The sequence below is a fragment of the Nomascus leucogenys genome, chromosome 1a (assembly GCF_006542625.1).
Source record: "Nomascus leucogenys isolate Asia chromosome 1a, Asia_NLE_v1, whole genome shotgun sequence".
NCBI classification, from domain to species: Eukaryota; Metazoa; Chordata; class Mammalia; order Primates; family Hylobatidae; genus Nomascus; species Nomascus leucogenys.
The window spans coordinates 66,470,939-66,497,119 of NC_044381.1; the positions used below are offsets into that span (position 1 = coordinate 66,470,939).

Here is a 26,181-nt window from a genome sequence, read left to right on the forward strand (position 1 = left end):
TGAGCCGAGATGGCGCCATTGCACTCCAGCCTAGGCAACAAGAGCGCGACTCTGTCTCAAAACAAAAACAAAACAACTCTGGAAGGTTAAACCAGAGACCACAAAAATGGTTAACTATAAAGAGGTGAGGGGATAGGGATGAAAGTGGAAACTTTCTTTACAGTGAGACTTTTAATCCATGTGTATGTTTTACATATTCAACAAATAGAAAATAAAAAGGTGAGCTTAAAATTGAATGCATACTAAAACTAATACACCTAATTGTATATTAAATTGGTAACATAACATCACAAGTGATTTTTGAACACAGTTCTTTTTATTTAGTGAAATATTTTTCAAAGACAAAAAGTACAAAGAAAGTTTTAATTTTTATGTAAGAAAGGATAGGAAATAGGAATAGAAAGACATATAGTTAATTCTCATTACTGTACCTGTGATAGATTTTATAAGTAGCCACCAACAAATAATTATTGAATACTAAACCATTGTTACTAGGGGAAGTACAGAATTAGGTTCCTGTGAGCCTCTGGTGACAATGTTTGCATCAACTGAACAATATATAACCTTGTTTTATGTGTGTTTTTATTTCAAGACATCTTTATATTGTGATTCGTTAACACTGAACTCAGGGCCAAAAGCCCTATAACTCATAGCTGAAGGAAGCTTATTTATCACATGTATTTTCTCCATAAGGCACTCCCACTCTCAAATAATTTAACAAAATGAAAAAGACACATTCCAACAAACATAAAGCTAGTATGGTATTATTAATAATTATTAACCTGGAGTGGAAGATACACAGGTACTCCTTGAACTATTTTTTCAACTGTTTATGGTTTGCTATTTTTTATATTAAGAAATTGGAGAGAAAATAATTCCAGTTGCCCAGCTTTCTCTCACAATCTGACCTCACAATTCCCCTTTTCCCATAAATTTTCCCAATCATAATTCTCTTTCTCTCATAAATTTTCAACTTCTTCCTCTATGGCTCCTTCACCTGGCCAGCTCATAAAGTCCCAATACTTAAATGAACAATTATACGCTGATGACTCCAAAATCCCTATCTCTAGCCCTTAGCTCTCTTAGACTTCAAATCCAACTCAATATGCCTCCAAATGAACTCACCATTGCCCCTGCCCTCCCCCCGCCCCACCAAAACCTGTTTCTCCTCCCATGTTCAATAACCTAGTGAAGGGCTCCACCCACCTTCCACCCAGTGACCAAGCTGGTAAACTAGGCATATCCTTGACTCTTCCCTCTCACGAATGAAAGTTCCCTGAACAACTTCCATTCATCTTTCAGTTCTTAGCTTAGACTCTACTTTCTCTCAGGAACCTTCCCTGTCTCCCCTCAATCTGAGTTAAAGGGTCTCTGTAGACCCAAGGTGCCCTGGACGTTTGCTATTTTCACACTTACTGCACGGTATGGTAATTGTGTGTTTGCTGGTCTGTAGACTCCACCAGACTCTACAGTCCAGGAGGACAAGTGCTCCATTTCAAAAATACAATACCAATATTACTAGTAACAATAAAGTGATGGAGTGAGAATTATAATTGACATATAGTTTACACTAAGTAAAATGCACATATCTGTATGCAGTTCAATGCATTTCGATAAATGTATACACCCACGTAACCACCACCTCAATCAAGATACAGAACATTTTCATCACTCCAGAACACTTCCTGTACTCCTTTCCATCAATCCCCTCCCCCTCCCTACTCCCAAATAACCACTTTTCTGCTTTCTATTATCATAGATCACTTTTGTCTATCTTGAATTTCTTTCTTTTTTTTTTTTTTTTTTTTTTTTGAGAAGGAATCTTGCTCTGTCGCCCAGACTGGAGTGCAGTGGCGCGATCTCGGCTCACTGCAACCTCCACCTCCCGGGTTCAAGTGATTCTCCTGCCTCAGCCTCCCAAGTAGCTGGGATTACAGGCATGTGCCACCGCGCCCGGCTAATTTTTGTATTTTTAGTAGAGACGGGATTGCCCGGGTTGGCCAGGCTGGTCTGAAACTCCTGAGCTCAAGTGATCCGCCCACCTCATCCTCCCAAAGTGCTGGGATTACAGGCGTGAGCCACTGCGCCCGGCACAAAACTCCTATTGAGGGAAATCCAGTTACATTTGTAAAGTTAAATATGCATTTATCCTCTGACCCAGCAATTCCACATCTAGAACTCTACTCCAAAGGTAGGCTTGTAGAAATACAAAATAACATATGCATAACGTTATTCATCGCAGCATTATTTATAATAGCCAAAAAACCTGGAAATAAGCGATATGTCCATCAATAAGAATCTGTGACACATCCAATCAGTGGAGTGCTATGAAGCTATAAAAAGGACTGAGGAGACCGCTGTACCCTGACATGGATCGTCAAGTGAAAAGAGAAAGTTAAGGAACACTGTATATACTTCCTTTTGTGTAAGAAAAGGAGCAGATACTCTGTTTATTTGTATCGTCAAAAATAAACAACAGAAAGTATCATTAAAGTGCACCAGACTTAAGTGCCTTCTAATGTGATGCAATATGAAGTATTTTCCAAAAAAAAAAAAAATCTGAAGTAGAATCTAATAAAGCTTTTAGATACAGCTTCCAGCCTAAAAGAAATACGGGGAAAAGGTGCACAAGTTAATGGGAAACGACATTGAGGAACCAAACCCAGAAGGTGGTATGGCTGTAGGAAAATAAGAAAACTAATCCATATAACAAACCAATGGCACAAGAGAGAAGGGAGAGAAGCTAGAGTAAAAAAGACGTAGAGTCTTAAGAGGCGTTAACAACGAATTACAGTGCTGGACAAATCAACTGGAGAAAAGACATTTTGAGATAATAAAGGAATCTGACTACAGACTGACTACTAAATGAGGCTGTACTGCCAAAACACAATTTCAACAGAGAAGGAATCTGCGCGTGGGAAGCCCAGGCCCCTTCCCCACCGCTAGGAAGCCAGAACGTCCCTCCGCAGCCGCACCGCCCCTGGCTCGACTTCCTGGGCGAGAGCCGCGGGACGTCGCAGACGCACTGGCTCCGCCTTCCCCCCAATCTCGACCCTCGCCGCATTCCGTTCGTGCGTGGAGCAGTCGGGACTGGAGGCGAGGCCGCCGGGCGGGCAGGGGCCGTGGCGCTGCAAGCGGCGGGCCAGCGACGGCGGGAATGGCGGACTCGCAGCTGTTCTGTGTGGCGGAGGAACGCAGCGGCCACTGCGCCGTGGTGGACGGAAACTTCCTCTACGTGTGGGGGGGCTACGTGGTAAGGGGAAGAGGCGGGACGGGGCGGACTCGCGCCGGGAGACAGTCGGCCTGAGCGGACGCAGCGCCCGCCACACCCGCTCCCGAGGCTGCGGCACAGGCCTGGCGCGCCCGGCGCCTGCAGCCCCCCCCAGCCCCTCCGCTGGCCGCCGCCCCCACAGCCGCGCCAGGGCTTGACGTCGTCCCGCCGTTGCTTCTTCTGTTAAAGCCTCAGACCCGGCTCCGGGCCGCTTTCCACTCCGCCCCCCTCCCGCAGCAGTTCAGTAACCCCGGTTTGCCCAATGCAAAGGCAGTTACAGCGCGATTAATTATTATCGTTAAATACTGGCGCAGACTTAGAAGGATCCCAGGACGCCGTGCTGTATCATTTTGTATATATTTCCTTATTCCCACGGCGCGATTCGAAATAAAATATCGAAATCACTGAAGCATTTAAATATTTCTTTTCTTTTTTTCTTTTTATTTTCTTTTTTTTTGAGATGGAGTTTCGCTCTTGTTGCCCAGGGCTGGAGTGCAATGGAACGATCTCAGCTCACCGCAACCTCCGCCGCCCGCCCCGGGTTCAAGCGATTCTCCTGCCTCAGCCTCCGTAGTAGCTGGGCTTACCGGCATGTGCCATCATGCCTGGTTAATTTTGTATTTTTGGTAGAGACAGGGTTTCCCATGTTGGTCAGGCTGGTCTTGAACTCGCGACCTCAGGTGATCTGCCCACCTTGGCTTGCCAAAATGCTAGAATTAAAGGCGTGAGCCACTGTGCCCGGCCTGCATTTAAATATTTCTAAGCTATTTTTAGTGGCGTTTCTTTACTAATGACTATGAATATTTTTTCTAGTCTCAAAATAGATCCATGTTAGCAATAATATGCTAATGAGTATTATGCTTTAAAATTCTTATTATAATGGAGGTTTGAACGTATGTGTGTGTTGTGTGTCCATAATCACAGAATTATAGAAGCAAGAATGGTAAAGCTGGAAAACAGGAATACTATATACCAACCCTCTTAGTTTACAGATTTTTTTTCTTAAGCCATCTGGAAGTTCTACTGATAGTAGAACCTACATCTTCTGTCTCCCTACCATTATGTGACAGACCTGTAACATGACTGCATCATGTTGAAATGACCAACATACAGGCATACCTCGAAAGTATTGCGGGTTCTGTTCCAGACCACTGCAATAAAGCGAGGTCATACGAATTTTTTTCATATCTCAGTGCATATAAAAGTCATGTTTACACTGTAGTGTGTTAAGTATGCAATAATATTATGTGTAAAACAAATGTACATACCTGGCTGGGGGCGGTGGCTTACACCTGTAATCCCAGCACTTTGGGAGGCTGAGGCGGGTGGATTACCTGAAGTCAGGAGTCCGAGACCAGCCTGGCCAACATGGTGAAACCCCGTCTCTACTAAAATTACAAAAATTAGCCGGACGTGGTGGCGGATGCCTGTAATCCCAGCTACTCGGGAGGCTGAGGCAGGAGAATCACTTGGACCCGGGAGGCGGAGGTTGTAGTAAGCCAAGATCGCGCCATTGCATTCCAGCCTGGGCGACAGCGAGACTCCGTCTCAAAACAAAACAAACAAACAAAAAACTGTACATACCTAATTTCAAAATTATTGCTAAAAAATGCTAAGGATTATCTGCGCCTTCAGTGAGTTGTATTCTTTTTGCTCATGGAGGGTCTTCCTCCATGTAGATGGCTACTGACTGATGAGGGTGGTTGTTGCTGAAGGTTGGAGTGGCTGTGGCAATTTCTTAAAATAAGACAATGAAGTTTGCCACATTGAGCCTTCCTTTCACAAAATATTTCTCTGTAGCATGCAATACAATTTTGATAGTTTTGCGTGTGTGTGTGGTTTTTTTTCTTTTTTGAGACGGAGTCTGTCCTGCAACCTCTGCCTCCCGGGTTCAAGTGATTCTCCTGCCTCAGCCTCCTGAGTAGCTGGAATTACAGGTGTGCACCATCATGCCTGGCTAATTTTTGTGTTTTTTACAGGTGTAAGCCACCATGCCCAGCCATGAAATGTATTTTCTTAAATAATAAGGCTTGAAAGTCAGAATGATTACTTGATCCATGGGCTACAGAATGGATATTATGTAGCAGGCATGAAAAGATAAATCTCCTTGTAGATCTCCCATCAGAGCTCCTGGGTGACTAGATGGGTTGTCAATGAGCAGTGAGTGATATTTTCTGAGCCGTAGTTCTCAACAGTACACTTAAACTACTCAGTAAGCCATGCTGTTAAAGAGACATGCTGTCATCCAGGCTTTCTTGTTCCATTGTTAGAGCACAGGCAGTGTAGATTTAGCATAATTCTTAAGGGCCCTAGGATTTTCAGAATGATAAATGAACATTGGCTTCAACTTAAAGACAGCTACTACATTAGCCACTAACAAGAGAATTAGCTGGTCCTTTGAAATTGGGCATTGACTTCTCTCTAGCTATGAAAGTCCTGGATGGCATCCTCTTCCAATATAAAGTTGTTTCATCCACATTAAAAATCTATTGTTGGCCAGGCACGTTGGCTCACACCTGTAATCCCAGCACTTTGGGAGGCCAAGGCGGGCAGATCACGAGGTCAGGAGATTGAGACCATCCTGGCTAACACGGTGAAACCCCGTCTCTACTAAAAATACAAAAAAAATTAGCCGGGCGTGGTGGCAGGTGCCTGTAGTCCCAGCTACTCGGGAGGCTGAGGCAGGAGAATGGCAGGAAGCGGAGCTTACAGTGAGCCGAGATCGCGCCACTGCCCTCCAGCCTGGGCGACAGAGCGAGACTCCGTCTCAGAAAAAAAAAAAATCTATTGTTTAGTGTAGCCATCTTCATCAGGTATCTTAGCCAGATGTTCTGGATAACTTGCTGCAGCTTCTACATGAGCACATGCTGCTTCACCTTGCACTTTTTTTTTTTTTTTTGAGACAGAGTCGCCCAGGCTGTGGTGCAGTGGAAAAGTCTCAGCTCACTGCAACCTCCGCCTTCTGAGCTCGAGCAATTCTCCTGCCTCAGCCTCCTGAGTAGCTGGGATTACAGGTGCGTAACACCACACCTGGCTAATTTTTGTATTTTTAGTAGTAATTTAGTAACTTTTGCATTTTCACCATATTGGCCAGGCTGATCTCGAACTCCTGACCTCAGGAGATCTGCCCACCTTGGCCTCCCAAAGTGCTGGGATTACAGGCATGAGTCACCGTGCCCGGCCTTACCTTGCACTTTTATGTACTGAAGAACAGCTTCCCTCCTTAAAACTCATGTTAGCTTCAAACTTCGGCAGTTTCTCAATTCTCTCAGCCTTCATAGAATTGAAGAGAGTTAAGACCCTCCTCTGGGTTAGGCTCTGGCCTAAGGGAATGTTGTGGCTTTTATGATCTTGTATCCAGACCGCTAAAACTTTCTCCACGTCAGGAATAAGGTTGTTTTGCTTTCGTATTACTCATTTTTCATTAGAATAGCACTCTTGATTTCCTTTAAGAACTTTCTGTGTGGATTCACAATGTGGCTAACTGACACAATAAGCCTAGCTTTTGGCCTGTATTAGCTTTTGACATGCCTTTTTCACTAAGCTTAATTGTTTCTAGCTTTTGATTCAAAGTGAGGAACATGCCACTCTTCCTTCACTTGAACACTTAGAGTCCATTGTAGGGTTACTAACTGGCCTACTTTCTTTTTTTTTTTTTTTTTTTTTTTTTTTGAGACAGAGTCTCGCTCTGTCGCCCAGGCTGGAGTGCAGTGGTGCAATCTTGGCTCACTACAAGCTCCGCCTCCCGGGTTCACACCATTCTCCTGCCTCAGCCTCCCGAGAAGCTGGGACTACAGGCGTGTGCCACTACACCCAGCTAATTTTTTTGAATTTTAATAGAGATGGGGTTTCACTGTGTTAGCCAGGATGGTCTCAATCTCCTGACCTCATGATCCGCCTGCCTCAGCCTCCCAGAGTACTGGGATTACAGGCGTGAGCCACCGCGCCCAGCAAGGCCTACTTTCAGTATTGTTGTATGTGAGGAAATGAGGAGGCCCAAGGAGAGGGAGAGAGACGGGGGAATGGTTGGTCAGTGGAATAGTCTGAACACACACATTTATCAGTTAAGTTCGCCATCTTATACGGGCACAGTTTATGGTGCCCCAAAACAATTACAGTAGTATATCAAAGATCATTGATCACAGATCACCATGACAGATATAATAATAATAATGCAAAAGTTTGAAATACTGTGAGAATTACCAAAATGTGACACAGACACCAAGTGAGCATCACATGCTGTTGGAAAAATGGTGCCAATGGACTTGCTCAGTGCAGGGTTGCCACAAACCCTCAATTTATTTAAAAACTGCAGTATCTGTCAAGCACAGTAAAGCAAAGCACAATAAAATGAGGTATGCCTGTACCGTGTATGTTAAATAATTCTCAGATTCAAGTTGGTTTTTGTTGTTGTTTTTGTGTGTTTATTTTTAATTTGGTTCAGTACCAGTGGGGGAAAATTAGAACTAACTTTTGAGTGCTTACTACATCTGGCATGTGCTAGGTACTGTCACATCCCTAATCTTACATATTCTTACTATATTCCTGAAAAGTAGGTAATATCCCTATTTTATAAATAAGGAAAAGGAGTCGATTAGAGTAAGTAACTTTAATGGCCATTTCACCTCAAGGGCAGCAGATACCAACCGACATGTATAGGATTTCCAAAGGCAACTTTGTAATGATAAACTAAATTAGGTGATTGTGCTTTATTAGTGTCTCATATTTCCACCATTTATTCTTGATGCAAAGAGTCTAGATATAAAAGTGGCTATATGCACAAGAAATAAATTTTGATTGTTTTGAGTTCTGCCGCTTGTAGAGGTGTCAGACTTCATCTGCTGTGTTCTTGATGTTGTAAAAGTTAAGTGAAAAATTCACGTAAAACAGCAATCTGTAATATATCTGTATAGATTTCTTTTGAGCCCATAAATAAACACTTTTTTCCCCCCCGAGACAGAGTCTTGCTCTGTCGCCCAGGCTGGAGTGCAGTGGCACAATCTCGGCTCACTGCAACCTCCGCCTCCTAGGTTCAAAAGATTCTCCTGCCTCAGCCTCCCTAGTAGCTGGGATTATAGGCACACGCCACCACACCCAACTACTTTTTGTATTCTTAGTACAGACGGGGTTTCACCATGTTGGCCAGGCTGGTCTCAAACTCTTGACCTCGTGATCCACCCGCCTCAGCCTCCCAAAGTGCTGGGATTACAGGCCTGAGCCACCGCGCTTGGCCTTTGTTTTTTGTTTTGTTTTGTTTTTGAGACAGAGTCTCCCTCTGTTGCCCAGGCTGGAATGCAGTGGCACCATCTTGGCTCACTGCAACTTCCGCCTCCTGGGTTCAAGCAATTCTCCTGCCTCAGCCTCCCAAGAAGCTGGGATTACAGGCACACGCCACCATGCCCAGCTAAGTTTTGTATTTTTAGTAGAGACGGAGTTTTGCCATGTTGGCCAGGCTGGTCTCAAACTCCTGACCTTAGGCAATCAGCCTGCCTCAGCCTCCCAAAGTGCTGGGATTACAGGTGTGAGCCACTGTGCCTGGCCTAAATGTCTGAATTTTTTACATCTCGTTTTATTCTTGAAAATTGTATAATTGATAAGATCACACAGTTTTTACCAGGCGCGGTGGCTCACGCCTGTAATCCCAGCAGTTTGGGAGGCCGAGGCGGGCGGATCACGAGGTCAGGAGATTGAGACCATCCTGGCTAACGCGGTGAAACCCCGTCTCTATTAAAAATACAAAAAATTAGCCAGGCGTGGTGGCACACGCCTGTAATCCCAGCTAATCTGGAGGCCAAGGCAGGAGAATGGCTTGATCCCAGAAGGCAGAGGTTGCAGTGAACCAAGATCATGCCACTGCACTCCAGTCTGGGTGATAAGAGCAAGACTCTGTCTTAAAAAATAAAAAAAATAAAAAAAATCACAGTTCTTCAGGTGACAGTTATTGAATTGAAATACTTCTTTTCCTCCTGTTTATTAATTCAGTCAGTAGAGATGCTGTAAGAACCACTCTGGAAAATACAACACAGATGTAGATCCTGAGTCTACCACTTTTTTAAATTCCAGGGATTATCAGCAGTCAAGAAGTGTCTAAGGCATTAAGTGGAAGGAAAGGGAGACTAGGAGGCAAAAAAGAAGCCATATGGGTAGCATAGGCTTTTAAAAAAAAAAAAAAGGAAGACATGGCATATCAGGAGAAAAAGTAGAATTCTTCTAACAATTATCTTATTCCAGTCATTCTAAACAGAAGATAGTTAAAAGGCCCTGGAATCTGGTGGTATTCCAGTACTCAGTAGTTAAGTATAATGATCAGATGGTTCCAGATTATATATTCCAGTCACAATTTTCCTCTTCATTGATACAAACAGTGTATTAAAATGGACAAACATGTTCTAAAGCTCACTGATACTTGTCTCAATTACTACTTGCTCCATTGTCAAACATATTCTGAAGGCTATTATGTTAGTATCTGAAAATAGCCCCCCCCAGAGGTAAGAGTGATAATATCAAAAAAGTAAATGGTCGATTCTAATTGGTGTCAGGATATGATTTTGCTCTTAGTTCTACATCCTTTCCACATTACAGAAATTCACACAGACTTTGGTGCTACTGCAAGGAACATTAAAAGTTGTGAATAGCTTTTCCAAATTTAGGGGAAAACCTCGGTATCTTGGCATGTTTGCAGATACTATGGTTTTCCTATTATGGCCCTAATCATTTGAACAGTATTATTTCTGTAATACAATTTATATTAATACGTTTTGCTCTGAACCTTTTTTTTTTTTTTTTGACATGGAGTCTCGCTCTTGCCCAGGCTGGAGTGCAGTGGCACGATCTTGGCTCACTGCAACCTCCACCTCCCAGGTTCAACCGATTCTCCTGCCTCAGCCTCCGGAGTAGCTGGGACTACAGGTGCTTCCCACCATGCCCAGGTAATTATTGTATTTTTAGTAGAGACGGGGTTTCACCATGTTGGTCAGGCTGGTCTTGAACATGTGCTTAAATACATAAACATGTGCTTAAATACATAGTTCTGCTATGGATATGGACTTAAAGGGAAGAAGGATCAATTTAGAAAATGTTTGAAAAGAATGAAGATGGAAGGCTTACCGTGTCAGATATTAAAACATATCACAATACCATAATAATTAGTTGACTTGATGCCAGTAGAGATAGTACAATGAAATGCGAAAGGAATTACGGAAACAGCCGGGCACAGTGGCTCACACCTGTAATCCCAGCACTTTGGGAGGCCAAGGTGGCTGGATTGCCTGAGCTCAGGAGTTTGAAACCAGCCTGGGCAACATGGTGAAACCCCGTCTCTACTAAAATACAAAAAATTAGCCAGGCATGGTGGCATGTGCCTATAATCTCAGCTACTCGGAAGGCTGAGGCATGAGAATCACATGAACCCGGGAGGCGGAGGTTGCGGTAAGCCAAGATCGCGCCACTGCACTCCAGCCTCGGCGACAAAGCGAGACTCCATCTCAAAAAAAAAAAAGAAGAAAAACTACAAAAACAGCCAAGCATATAAGGAAAAAAGAAAGACCATTTTGTATTTAAAAGGTAGCATTTCAAATCTGGGAAAATGATCACTTATGCAATAAATGATCCTAGGATAGCTAGAGGAAAATATTATTGGTGCCTTCGGATTGAAGGGTTAAATACAGAAAAATTAAGCTATATAATACTGGAAGAGAATACATGACTTCTAATATCTTGAGGAAAAAACTATAATGGAAAAAATTGGCAGATCAGACTTTTAAAAAACTGATTTTTGGCCAGGCACGGTGGCTTATGCCTGTAATCCTAGCACTTTGGGAGGCCGAGGTGGATGGATCACCTTACGTCAGGAGTTCGAGACCAGCCTGACCAACATGGTGAAACCCCATCTCTACTAAAAATACAAAATTAGCCGGGCGTGGTGGCGCATGCCTGTAATCCCAGCTACTCAGGAGGCAGGAGAATCGCTTGAACCTGGGGAGTGGAGGTTATGGTGAGCCAAGATCATGCCATTACACTCTAGCCTGGGCAACAAGAGCGAAACTCCGTATCAAAAAAACAAAAACATACCAAAAACTGATTTTTAAACACCAGAAAATGAGGAGGCAAATGGCAAAGGAGAAAATATTTGTAACCAAGGTCGGGCGTGGTGGCTCATGCCTGTAATCCCAGCACTTTGAGAGACCGAGGCAGGCAGATCACCTGAGGTCTGCAGTTCGAGACCAGCCTGACCAATATGATGAAACCCCATCTCTACTAAAAATACAAAAATTAGCTGGGCATGGTGGCTCACACCTGTAATCCCAGCACTTTGGGAGGCCGAGGTGGGTGGATCACCTAAGGTCGGGAGTTTGAGGCCAGCCTCACCAACATGGAGAAACCCTGTCTCTACTAAAAATAAAAAAGTAGCCAGGCATGGTGGCACAGGCCTGTAATCCCAGCTACTCGGGAGGCTGAGGCAGGATAATCGCTTGAACCTGGGAGGCAGAGGTTCTGGTGAGCCAAGATCATGCCATTGCACTCCAGGCTGGGCAACAAGAGTGAAACTCTTTCTCAAAAAAAAAAAAAAAAAAAAATTAGCCGGGCATGGTGGCATGTGCCTGTAATCCCAGCTACTCAGGGGGCTGAGGCAGGAGAATCGCTTGAACCTGGGAGGCAGAGGTTGCAGTGAGCCAAGATCACACCATTGCACTCAGCCTGGGCAACAAGAGCAAAATTCTGTCTCAAAAAAAAGATAAGGATAACATACCCATTGAAAAATGAGCAATGGATAAGTGCAATTTACAAAATAAATACAAATATACAAATAAAAGAAACCCAAGTAAAAATTACAATGAGGTTTTTCTTCTCCAATTTGTGAAGATTAGAATTCTGGCAAAGAGTGTGGAGAAATGAATTACTAGTACACTGGTAATAAGAGTACAAGTTTGTATAACCTTTTTGAGGAGAAATTTAGCAATGTGTATTAAAAATGTAAGATGTGTTTTCTCTTTAACCTAATAGTTCTACTTTATATATTCATAAATGATCACATTGGTCATCTATGTCATATGGAAGACATTTATCATTCTTTTTAAATGACCAGAATATAAACCTTCTTTCTCTATTTGTGGTATTCCCCTAGTGAGTGAATATTGTCAGGGTATTTATTCTAGTTGTCTCCTACTTATCCTCATAAAATATAAGATATATAACTTGTTCTCTGTTGTATCCTCAATGTCTAGAACTGGTTACAGCTCATAGTAGGTACCCAATAAAAATACTTGAAAGTCAGGTACTAACTTTTCCTGCCTCACTTGCAGCTAGGTTGCAGGCAAGTGGCTAGGACTCCATTGGTTAGATGAATCTGTGCTAGATTTGGACTTGGGAATACAGATATAAAAAACCACAACCTGGCCGGGCGCGGTGGCTCACGCTTGTAATCCCAGCACTTTGGGAGGCCGAGGCGGGTGGATCACGAGGTCAGGAGATCGAGACCACGGTGAAACCCCATCTCTACTAAAAATACAGAAAATTAGCCGAGCGTGGTGGCGGGCGCCTGTAGTCCCAGCTACTTGGAGAGGCTGAGGCAGGAGAATGGCATGAACCCGGGAGGCGGAGCTTGCAGTGAGCCAAGATCGCGCCACTGCACTCCAGCCTGGGTGACAGAGCGAGACTCCGTCTCAAAAGAAAAAAAAATCCATGACCTGTAGAAGATTCTTAGCCTGCAGTACAGTTTAGGAAGATCAAGTTTCCTTGCATAAAAGGCAGCAGTGTGGTGTGCACCAGTGACCACAGTCCTGCTCTCTTGGCATGGTTTCAGACCTCGCCCTTCCTTACATAGACCAGAGGCTGGTTCTCCAGCCTCCCTGATGATTCTGTGAGCTACTTAATATTCATTTCTTAAAATTTTATTTAGTTAATTTTTGAATTTGAAATATATATACAATAGACTGTATAAAATAAGTATTATTTAAATGTAAACAACTGTTTGGTTTCCAGATTAAGAAATAAACAATACCTTAGAAGCTTCCTTTTATCCTGCGTTGATTACATTGCTCCCACCACCTCCACTCATACAGGTTACCACTATCTTAAATTTCTTTTCTCTATAGTTTTACCTCACATATATCTCTAAACAATATATTACTTGGTTTGGAATCATAGCATATGTTTTCTTTCATGAATTTTTTTTTTTGAGACAGAGTTTCGCTCTTGTTGCCTAGGCTGGATTGCAGTGGCGTGATCTCAGCTCACTGCAACCTCCGCCTCCCGGGTTCAAGTGATCCTTCTGCCTCAGCCTTCCAAGTAGCTGGGATTACAGGTGCCTGCCACCACACCAAGCTAATTTTTGTATTTTTAGTAGAAACGGGGTTTCACCATGTTGGCCAGGCTGATCTTGGACTCCTCACCTTAGGTGATCCACCCACCTCAGCCTCCCAAAGTGCTGGGATTACAGGTGTGAGCCCAGCCTCTTTCATGAATTCTTTTAGTTTTTAGATTCATACATTGCTTATAGTCAACTGTTGTGTACTTGTATGGCTGTACCTGTTGTTGTTTGACATCTATTCTGATTGGTCAATGCCTATGCTGCCCAGTTGTTAAATAATTTGAAAATCATCATCTCTAGATCCATTCATTTGATGTATATTCTGTATAACATTCTACTGTATGAGTTTACTGCAATTTATCCATTCCATTATTGGTGAATATTTGAATGTTTCTAATTTTTTGCTATTGTAAGCATTCTTATAACATGCTTCCTATTGTATATTCACAAGGGCATGTACATTCCCTAGGGAATCTACCAATGAATGAAATGTTGGATCACTTGATATGCACATCTCTAAAATTATTTGGAAATGTCGGACTGTTACCAAAATATTTGTATCAATTTACACTCCAACCAGCCACTTCCTTGCCCCATATCCTTGACAACACATTTGGTACCATCTGGCCTTACATTTTTGCCATTCCAGTGAATGTGACATGATAGTTCATTGTGGTTTTTGTTTTCATTGCCCTTGGTTACTGATAAAATTGGGTGTCTAACTTTATGGACTATTTGTGTCTTCTGTAAAAATGCTGGCTCATGTCTTTCGCTCATTTTTCTATTGGATTATTTGCTTTTTTTAAACTAATTTATACAAGTTTTAAAATACAAAATTGTGTGAGTTGAATATGTCTTCAATTTATAGCTTGTCTTTTTATTTTTTTTCCTTTTCTGTTTCTTCTTCTTTTTTTTTTTTTTTTGAGACGGAGTCTTGCTTTGTCACCCAGGCTGGAGTGCAGTGGCACAATCTGGGCTCACTGCAACCTCTGCCTCCCAGGCTCGAGCAATTCTCGTGCCTCAGCCTCCTGAGTAGCTGGGATTACAGGCACCCGCCACCACACCCAGCTAATTTTTTGTATTTTTAGTAGAGGCCGGAGTTTCACCATGTTGGCTGGGCTGGCCTTGAACTCCTGACCTCAGGTGATCTGCCCACCTCGGCCTCCCAAAGTGCTGGGATTACAAGCATGAGCCACTGTGCCTGGCCTTGTCAAACATATTCTAACCATTCCTAGAAATAGGAAGAGAAGGAGTCAAGGGAGAATTTTTTTTTGAAAGATGAAATGAGGCATGTTTGTATATTGATAGGAATAATCCAGTAGAGAAGGAAAACTTGGGCTGGGTGCGGTGGCTCACTCAATCAATAAATATTTTATTTGTCTTTTATGTGTGAAGCACTGTAGTAGGCTCTGGGAGCATAACAAGATAGACAAGATCCCTGTACTCATGAAGCTTACAGTTTAGCAGTATTGGTGGTGGTGAGGGTGGGTGTGATACAGACAAAGAACTTCAAAGGGAAAGTACAGGACTATGAGAGCCTTTAATAGGGGACCTTAATAATTTAAACTATTTTAAAGAATAGGTTAGAGAAGTACATTTAAGATGATTCCCAAAAAAGGAGGAGTTAGGCAAACTCTGAAAGAGCACTATAAGAAGAAAAAGGAGAATAGATGAATGGTCCTACCATAGCAAGGAACTAGGAGATGTTAAGTACCGAAAGCGTACTGTGTGTGAAAGGCAACTTGAAGTTTTGAGGGATAGCAGGTACCATATAATATAGAATCATAAACATTTTCGACTATGCTAAAAGCAATAGGGAGCCATTGAAAGGACTTAAACACAATAATGACAATTCATTTCTTTCTTTCTTTTTTTTTTTTTTTTTTTTTTTGAGATGGAGTCTCGCTCTGTCACCCAGGCTGGAGTACAGTGGCATGATCTCAGCTTACTGCAACCTCCGCCTCCCAGGTTCAAGCAATTCTCCTGCCTCAGACTCCCAAATAGCTAAGACTATAGGCGCCCGCCACCACGCCTAGCTAATTTTTTTGTATATTTAGTAGAGACAGGGTTTCACCATATTGGCCAGGCTGCTCTGGAACTCCTAACCTTGTGATCTGCTTGCCTCGGCCTCCCAAAGTGCTAAGATTACGGGTGTGAGCCACCGTGCCCAGCCTATAATATTACTTTCATAAAGGAGTACACGTGAGGCTCCTGGAAACTAATGCCATTAAACCTTAGATTCGTACAGTAGCTCCCCTTCTTATAATTATTTGTTTACTTAGCCATTTAATATGGATTCCTCAGTCAGACATGAGTGTAAGTTTATGTTTTTTCACTGTCCGAAAATTTTTTTTATTTTAATTTTTGTGGGTACATAGTAGGTATATATATTTATGGGATGCATGAGATGCTTTGATACAGGCATGCAATGCATAATAGTCACATCATATAAAATGGGGTATCTATCCCCTCAAGTATTTATCGTTTGTGTTACAGACAATCCAGTTATATTCTTTTAGTTATTTTGAAATGTACAATTATTATTGACTATTCACCCTATTGTGCTATCAAATACTAGGTCTTTTTTTTTAAATATACAAATATAAATTTTTAGTATCTTTCACGTCAAATTAGAAACACATATTTGGAATTTACTGCTACAGTCTCACCTGTGCTTATCATGGTAGTGGCTGAAACTGGAAGACATTTTTTTTAAACCCTGAAGTCATCCATACTTGCTACTTCTTTAGTCTTCTTGCTTGGAATGAAAAGTATTCACAAATACCACCACCTAAGCATCTGTTTCAAATGAAACTCAGCCTTCAGCTTGCAAAATGATGTCTTTATAATTAAGCAAATAGCAGAAGACCCATGCGAGTTGCTTCTTTCTTCCTGGAGATCTTAGCAGGATAACTGGAATCCTAGGAGCTCCTCTGTGTTGAATTTGAGAGGCAGAACAAAAAGAAAAGTGGCGTTTTCCATTCCAAATCATGGAGGTAATGTGTAGAGAAGTGATAGCCACATTTCAAGAATAGGGAAAGTAACTGGGTAAAAGAAGCAGGACTACCCACTCTAGGAGACAACATAGAGACACTTGCCAAGTCCTGAGTTCAGAATTTTGTTTTCGAGATTAATAAAAAAACACCTAAAGGTCAAGGAAAATTTTCTTCCTGTGCTGAGGAACACAAAGCCTGTTTGGTGGTCTCTTCGCAGGGACGCGCGTGACACTTTGCTTTAGTGTAGATGACCACTCCCCTCTGTAAGGTAGGGAGGAAGAATGTTCGGTTAGTTCCTTCTTCTGGCCGATTTCTTTTTTTTCTTCTCCTTGCAAGGTCCGACAGATGCACTTGGCCTCCCGGGGGCTGCCCGCCCCCGGCCCAGAGGCCAACTTACAGCGGCACGCCTTACTCCGCCATCTTCGCAGCTTCCTCAAATACTAGGTCTTATTCTTTCTATTTTTTGGTACCCTTTAGCCATCTCTACCCACCCACTCCCACCCTCCCACTACCCTTCCCAGCCTCTGGTAACCATCCTTCTGCTCTCTCTCTCCATGAGGTCAATTGTTTTGATTTTTAGATTTCACGTAAGAACATGTGATGTTTGCCTGTCTGTGTCTGGCTTATTTCATTTAGCTAATGACCTCTAGTTCCATCCATGTTATTGCAAATAACAAGATCTCATTCTTTTTTATGGCTGAATGGTACTCCATTGTGTATGAGTACCACATTTTCTTTATCCATTCATGTGTTGATGGACACAAGTTGCTTCCAAATTTTGGGTATTGTGAACAGTGCTGCAACAAACATGGGAGTGCCGATATCCCTGCGATACACTGATTTCCTTTCTTTTGCATATATACCTAGCAGTGGGGGTGCTGGATCATATGGTAGCTCTATTTTTAATTTTTAAAGAAATCTCCAAACTGTTCTCCATAGTAGTTGTACTAATTTACATTCCCACCAACAGTGTATGAGAGTTCCCTTTTCTTCACTTCCTTGCTAGCATTAGTTATCGCCTTTCTTTTGGATAAAAGCCGTTTTAACTGAAGTGAGATGATATCTCACTGTAGTTTTGATTTGCATTTATTTGATGATCAGTGATGTTGAGCACCTTTTCCTATGCCTGTTTGCCATTCATATGTCTTCTTTGGAGAAATGTATATACAAATATTTTGCCCATTTTTAAATTAGATTGTTAGATTTTTTTCCTGTAGAGTCGTTTGAGCTCCTTATATATTCTGGTTATTAATCCCTTGTCAGATGGGGAGTTTGCAAATATTTTCTCCCATTCTGTAGGTTGTCACTTCATTTTCTTGATTGTTCCCTTCACTGTGCAGAAGCATTTAAACTTGATATGATCCCGTTTGTCCATTTTTGCTTTGGTGGCCTGTGCCTGTGGGGTATTATTCAAGAAATTTTTGCCCAGACCAATGTCCTGGAGAGTTTCCCCCATGTCTTCTTGTAGTAGTTTTATAGTTTGAAGCCTTAGATTTAAGTCTTTAATCCATTTTGATGTGATTTTTATATATGGTGAAAGATAGGAATCTAGTTTTATTCTTTTGCACCATCTATTGAAAAGACTCAGACATGAGTGTAAGTTTAATTTCCTTGGAACTAATACAACGGTTTTCTATTTTTACGTGTGTGTGTGTGTGTGTGTGTGTGTGTGTGTGTGTGTGTGTGTATGAGAGAGAGAGAGAGAGAGAGAGACATGGTAGACAAGATACTCTTTTTTTTTTTTTTTTTGAGACAGAGTCTCAAAAGACAGAGTCTCATCTGTTGCCTAGGCTGGAGTGCAGAGGCACAATCTCAGCTCACTGCAACTTCCACCTCCAGGGTTCAAGGGATTCTCCTGCCTCAGCCTTCCGAGTTGCTGGGATTACAGGCGCACGCCACCACACCCAGCTAATTTTTGTATTTTTATTAGAGACAGGGTTTCACCATGTTGGCCAGGATGGTCTTGATCTCTTGACCTCGTGATCCACCTGCCTCTGCCTCCCAAAGTGCTGGGATTACAGGCATGAGCCACAACACCCGGCCTATTTTTTTTTTTTAAGAAACAGGGTCTGCCTCTGTCACCGAGGCTGGAGTGCAGTTGTACTATCATAGCTCACTACAGCCTCAAACTCCTGAGCTCAAGTGATCCTCCCACCTCAGCCTCCTGAGTAGCTAGGACTACAGGCATGTGCCACCAGGCCTAACTAATTTTTTGGTGTTTTTTTTTTTTTTAGAGACAGGGTCTGGCTATGATGCCCAGGCTGGTCTTAAATTCCTGGATTCAAGCGATCCTCCTGCCTTGGCCTCCCAAAGTGCTGGAATTACAGGAATGAGCCACTACACCCGGCCTATTTTTAAATTTAAAGAAGATACAATGAGAAACAGCTAAATCTTCTTAGCATGTTAATAACTTATGTATTACATAGTTTTAGAAATTCTTAAAGTGCTATTTTAAAACTAGCTTTTTTTTTTTTTTTTTTTTTTTGAGATGAATTCTCACTCTTTTGCCCAGGCTGGAGTGCAGTGGCATGATTTCAGCTCACTGCAACCTCCGCCTCCCAGGTTCAAGCGATTCTCCTGCCTCAGCCTCCCAAGTAGCTGGGATTACAGGCATATGCCACCATGCCTGGCCAGTTTTTTTGTATTTTTAGTAGAGGTGGAGTTTCACTATGTTGGCCAGGCTGGTGTCAAACTCCTAACCTCAGGTCATCCACCTGCCTGAGCCTCCCAGAGTGCTGGGATTACACTGTGCTGGGATTACAAAATGCTGGCTGAGCCACTGCGCCCAGCCGGTTATTTTTGAATTATTATGTAGATTCTGAGAACTATGACAGATTTATGTAAAAATTTATTTTAACCCCTAAGTTTGTTTAAGCTCAAAATAAGTAAGATTGTTATACAAGTCTTATTTATCTTTTCATCATGAATGTCAGAATGTGCTATTCTATTTGTGATCAGCTTCTTTAGAGATTATTCAAGTTCAGAGTTGTCATTTTAACTAGTTAAATGTATTGTGAGCCTTATATTCTAGATTTAATGAACAACTAATACTATGCCTTGCATATAGTAGACACTCAAAAAATATGTTCAGTGAATTAAAGTACCTGAGATATCTTAATAAGATATTTAATTGTATCTTTAAAAAATTTCCTCCATTAATACTTCCTGTCACCCAAAATGTATTGCCCTTTTTTTGATGATCTTTTTCTTCCTGGCTTTATAGTCTTTAATATTCTGCTCTAAATCTTATTGTTTTGCTATTTTCTTTTACATAAAGCCCCTTTTAAAGGTTTAATTGCCCTAATTATTTTCTTGAGACTTATATACTTGCTGTGTTTTATTTTGATCCTTTATTGTTTTCCCACTTTCTCTTAGAAAATCTTCTTTCCTTTTCTTTTGATATATTTTATTTTATATTGAAAAAAATCCTTGAGCCTTCTTTTGTGTTTTATAGTATTTTACTAGCAATTTTTCTCATCCTAAGAAGCTGTGTAACTGTTTGCTATGTAATTGATAAACATAATTTTATGTATTCTGTATTTTTAGTCTATTGAAGACAATGAAGTATATTTGCCTAATGATGAAATTTGGACCTATGATATTGATAGTGGGTTGTGGTAAGTAATTTTAAATTGCATACTGTCTGATCTTAATATCTATTATAAATGTTTCTGTAGACTTTTAGGGAATCTGAGACCATACTTTGAACATACTGCAGCATTTTTGAAGTCTCCCTTTCCTTTCAATGCTTTTATTTTCTGACTCTTTCATTCCCCTGCTGTCTTCCTTTCTCCATTTTTTGTCTTTTAGTATTTCTCTCAAGACCAGTGCTGTCTCTGAAGATTTCGTTTTATTCTGCAAATTTCCAGTTCTAGTGATGTGTGAAATTTTTGTGATTTTTTTTTCCTAGCAGATTGAAAAATTTTTACCCTGGATCTTCTTAGAGTTTTTACATTATTGGCCACCATTACATTGTAACTGTAATTGGCAGTGACAGTTTTCACTGACAAAAGTAGTCATGGAATTTAAAGAGAATTTTAATTTGCCTTTCTGGAAAGTTATGGGATTCCATGTTATTCTTGCTGCAGGAGAATGCACCTCATGGAAGGAGAACTCCCAGCCTCCATGTCAGGAAGCTGTGGTGCTTGCATTAATGGAAAGCTGTACATTTTTGGAGGATATGATGACAAAGGATACAGCAATCGAGTAATAATTTCTTTAATTCAAGAGTGCAGCAAAATGTAATATTTAATGTATCATTTCATCTCACAAGTTACAAATATTTTAAAAAGAAGATATATATAGAAAACCTTAAACTTGTAATTAAAGATTTTAAAGCTAGATTGAAAATGCAGCAGTCCTGCTCTTCTCTTCTTCTGTGTCTTTCTGCTTCAGAATTAACTGCATATTTAATTGATATTCATAGGATAAGAGCAGGATGGGAAAGACCCATTTTAATATGTTTTATATATCATTTTTACTCCTAAAACAGTCTCATTTTTATTAATTCTACAATTTTTAATTTTTAATAGGTAACAAGCTTACCTATTAAAAAGAAAAAAATAGTATTAATTCTTGGATCACATTCCCTCTGATATAGATTTAATTTTTAAATGCCCTGTCTGCTAATAGTGTTCTCATCTTTTAAAGCTTTATTTTGTTAATTTACGAACAAGAGATGGAACCTACATTTGGGAAAAAATCACCAACTTTGAAGGACAACCACCTACACCACGTGATAAACTTTCCTGCTGGGTATACAAAGACAGGTAATGCAGCAGTTGCACTTAATGCATTATATCTACCTAAGCAAAGATAATAGCTTTTGGCTAAAATACAGAACGCTTAAAGGTATGAGTTTCTTCAGGATAGCAATTGATTTTCTAAATAATCAATATCTGACAATGCCTGTTTTATTTCTTCCTTTCTAATCTTTAAACTTTTTGTTGCCTTATTGCACTGGGTAGGACCTTGAGTAAATCCAGTGCTTATATTTATACTTTCATATATTACTCATTCTTTTTCTCTGAACAATATCTATCATTCCCCTACTCTGAGCGTCAATAAAACTAGATGGTAGCCTCTTCATCCCTCTCTCCTTCCTATTCCTTCAATGCCAGTTTTTGTGAGTTATGTTTTTAATCCTTCTGTTCCATTTTTGGGAAGAAGGGAACTTTAGTTATGAACATTTTAGCTCCTCACTCCCTGCTTATCATTTCTTGCTAATTCTTTTTAACTATTTTTTGTGGTTTTTCACATTTTTACTCTTTATGTCCTCTACTGTATTTTCTGTGATAACTGTCTCTTTACTATTTGTAACATTGTCTTCATTTCTGAAATGAGTTTTTCTCCCCTTTTATTTCTTTCCTAAATTTTTTTGTTTGTTTTTTGTTTTTTTGGAGATGGAGTCTCACTCTGTCGCTCAGGCTGAAGTGCAGTGGCATGATCTCTGCTCACTGCAACCTCTGCCTCCCGGGTTCAAGCGATTCTCTGGCCTCAGCCTCCCAAGTACCTGGGATTACAGGCGCCTGCCACCATGCCCGGCTAATTTTTGTGTTTTTATTTTATTTATTTATTTATTTATTCATTTATTCATTTATTTATTTTTGAGACAGAGTCTCGCTCTGTCGCCTAGGCTGGAGTGCCATGGCACGATCTCAGCTCACTGCAACCTCCACCTCCCAGGTTCAAGCAATTCTCTTGCCTCAGCCTCCCGAGTAGCTGGGACTACAGGGGCGTGCCACCATGCCGGCTAATTTTTTTTGTATTTTTAGTAGAGACAGGGTTTCACTGTGTTAGCCAAGATGATCTCGATCTCCTGTGCTTGTGATCCGCCCATCTCAGCCTCCCAAAGTGCTGGGATTTCAAGTGTGAGCCACTGCACCTGGCCCTAATTTTTGTATTTTTAGTAGAGATGGGGTTTCGCCATGTTGGCCAGGCTGGCCTCGAACTCCTGACCTCGTGATTTGCCTGCCTCAGCCTCCCAAAGTGCTGGGATTACATGTGTGAGCCACTGCGCCTGGCCTTCTTTCCTAATTTCTAACAATTCTGTTTCAGCTCCTCATATTTTCTGGCCATCAACTCTGTTATTTGAGTTCTTATATTTTTGTTTTAAGGGTTTTCTTCATTGCTAATTATTAAATTTTATTTGTGTTTTAAAATATCATTCATTATTTGATTTCCAGTTTTCAGATTTGCTTGTTTGTCTCTTAAATGTTTTTAAACAATTTGTTCAGTAGAGGACTAGATAAGGTCTATACATTATAATCGATTTATATGTCTTTTTCTTTTCTTTTTTTTTTTTTTTTTGAGGCAGAATCTCGCTCTGTCACCCAGGCTGGAATACAGTGGTGCCATCTCGGCTCACTGTAACCTCTGCCTCCCGAGTTCAAGCAAGTCTCCTGCCTCAGCCTCCCAAATAGCTGGGATGACAGGCGCATACCACCATGCCTGGCTAATTTGATTGTATTTTTAGTAGAGACCGAGTTTCACCATGTTAGCCAGGATGGTCTCGATCTCCTGACCTTGTGATCCACCCGCATCGGCCTCCCAACGTGCTGGGATTACAGGCATGAGCCACTGCACCCAGCCAATATGTCTTCCATATATATAGTTGCTTTTATTCTAGAGATTTCCTTTTGGTCTTTTTTGTTGTTTTCTTCTTGAAATTTATTTGATAAAGAAACCATGTCATTTGGCTATAGAATCCCAATAGTCTACACTGTGTTCGTTGTATCTCTGTGATACCATTTAACATATTCATCTACACCTTCTATTTTCTGTAAATTGGTACTTAGATCTAGAAACTTAAGCAAATTCATGTTCTTGTATTGGTTGTTGGTTTGGGAGCAAATAAAAAGTACTTCATAGCTTTTTTTTTTTTTTTTTTTTTTTTGAGACGGAGTCTCCCTCTATTGCCCAGGATGAAGTGCAGTGGTGGAATCTTGGCTTACTGCAACCTCCGCCTTCTGGGTTCAGGTGATTCTCCTGCCTCAGCCTCCCGAGTAGCTGGGACTACAGGCGTGTGCCACCACGCCTGGCTAGTTTTTTTTGTATCTTTAGTAGAGACAGGGTTTCACCATATTGGCCAGGCTAGTCTCGAACTTCTGATCTTGTGATCTGCCTGCCTCCGCCTCCCAAAGTGCTGGGATTACAGGCATGAGCCACCGCACCTGGCTTAATTTTTGTATTTTTTAGTAGAGACGGGGTTTTACCATGTTGGTCAGGCTGGCCTTGAACTCCTGACCTCAGGTGATCCACCCGCCTTGGCCTCTGAAAGTGCTGGGATTACAGGCACGAGCCACCACGCCCGGCCCATAGCTAACTTTTTTTTTTTTTTGAGATGGAGTCTCGCTCTGTCACCCAGCCTGGAGTGCAGTGGCGCGATCTCGGCTCACTGCAAGCTCCGTCTCCCAGGTTCACGCCATTCTCCTGCCTCAGCCTCCCGAGTAGCTGGAACTATGGGCGCTCGCCACCACACCCAGGTAATTTTTTTTTTTTGTATCTTTAGTAGAGACAGGGTTTCACCGTGTTAACCAGGATGGTCTCTATCTCCTGACCTCGTGATCTGCCCGCCTCGGCCTCCCAAAGTGCTAGGATTCCAGGCATGAGCCACCGCACCTGGCCCATAGCTAACTATTTTTAGATATTAGTGGGCACATAATGTTTGCTTGTCTCTGTATGTTAGCAAGCACCAATGATTGTTGCCTAGATCCATTTTTGTACGAGAAGATGCAAAGTGATGATATTCTAATTCTATTATTTGTTCTTAATTTATTAGTGGAATACTTCTATAAAAAGAAACTTTAACTGTGTATTAACCCTAAGGTACTGTTTGTATAGGAAAATCAGGATAAATGCTTGATTCTTTCCCCTTTAGAATCAATTGAGTCATTTCTCTAGTATCCTTCAAAGTGGTCAGTAAGGTTTTAAATTACCATTTTAAAATCATGGATTTGAAATATTTGATGTCGGCCTGCCCTAGTGGCTCTTACCTATAATCCCAGCATTTTGGGAGGCTGAGGTAGGAGGATCGCTTGGGGTCAGGAGTTCAAGACTAGCCTGGCCAACATGACAAAACCCCATCTTTACTAAAAAGACAAAACATTAACTGGGTGTGGTGGCGCACACCTGTGGTCACAGCTACTCAGGTGGCTGAGGCAGGAGATATATATATATATATTTTTTTTTTTTTTTTTTTTTTTTTTTTTTTTTTTTTCTGAGACAGAGTCTCACTCTGTCGCCCAGGCTGGAGTGTGGTGGCACGATGTTGGCTCACTGTAACCTCCACTTCCTGGGTTCAAACAATTCTCATGCCTCCCAAGTAGCTGGGATTACAGGTGCATGCCACCATGCCTGGCTAATTTTTGTATTTTTAGTAGAGACAGGGTTTCACTATGTTGGCCAGGCTGGTCTTGAACTCCTGGCTTTAAGTGATCCACCCGCCTTGGCCTGCCAAAGTGCTGGGACTATAGATGTAAGACACTGTGCCCAGCTAGAATATATAAATATGTTTTAAATAAAGTTTAAAAATCTAGGCTGGGCTGGGCGTGGTGGCTCACACCTGTAATCCCAGCACTTTGGGAGGCCGAGGCGGGCAGATCATGAGGTCAGAAGTTCAAGACCAGCCTGGCCAACATAGTGAAACCCTGTCTCTACTAAAAATACAAAAAATTAGCCAGGCGTGATGGCAGGCACCTGTAATCCCAGCTACTTGGGAGGATGAGGCAGGACAATGGCTTGAACCCGGGAGGTGGAGGTTGCAGTGAGCTGAGATCGCACCATTGCACTTGAGCCTGTGCGACAGAGCGAGACTCTGTCTCAAAAACCAAAAAAAATCTAGGCTGGTTGTAGTGGCTCATGCCTGTAATCCCAGTACTTTGGGAGGTCAAGGCCGGAGGATCCCTTGAGGACGGGGGTTTGAGATCAGCCTGGGCAACACAGTGAGACCTCATCTCTACAACAAGTAAGAAAAAAAAATAGCCAGGTGTGGTGGTATGCTATGCACCTGTGGTCCCAGCTACTTGGGAGGCTGAGGCAGGAGGATATGTATAGTATAGTATTTGACTCATATACTCATGTATAGTATAGTATTTGACTCAAATACTCTGACTCATATACTATACTATACTATACATGTATAGTATATGTTATATAACATATATTTTAGCGTATACTTAACACATAGTATATATAATATAAAATATGTCTATTTATATATTATATATACTTTTACATATATACTTAATATATATTTATATATACTTTATTTCCATATATATGGAAATTACATATATACTTTATTTCCATATATATGGAAATTATATATATATACTTTATTTCCATATATATGGAAACTTATTTTTATATATTTTATATATACATATGTACTTAATATATATTATATATATTTTTTGTATTATATATACTTACTATATTATATTAAATGTATATATATTTACATATATTTTACTTTTTTTTTTTTTTCTGAGATAGAGTCTCATTCTGTCACCCAGACTGGAGTGCAGTGGCATGATCTCGGCTCCCTGCAACCTCTGACTCCCTGGTTCAAGCTATTCTCCTGCCTCAGCCTCCCGAGTAGCTAG

General features: G+C 41.3%; 1 protein-coding gene across 2 annotated transcripts in view; it reads left to right on the forward strand.

The window, feature by feature from the left end:
• Positions 1-3,073: 3,073 nt before the first annotated feature.
• Positions 3,074-26,181, forward strand: part of KLHDC1 (kelch domain containing 1) — a 63,758-nt gene continuing 40,650 nt past the window's right edge. For both annotated transcript variants that reach the window (XR_004029585.1, XM_030810128.1), the window contains exons 1-4: positions 3,074-3,253; positions 20,123-20,193; positions 20,665-20,782; positions 21,227-21,345. Coding sequence is in view for 1 of the 2 variants with exons in the window: in XM_030810128.1 (XP_030665988.1) it covers positions 3,158-3,253; positions 20,123-20,193; positions 20,665-20,782; positions 21,227-21,345 (404 nt within the window). In the remaining variant the exon portion in view is untranslated. The remainder of the gene's footprint in view (positions 3,254-20,122; positions 20,194-20,664; positions 20,783-21,226; positions 21,346-26,181) is intronic.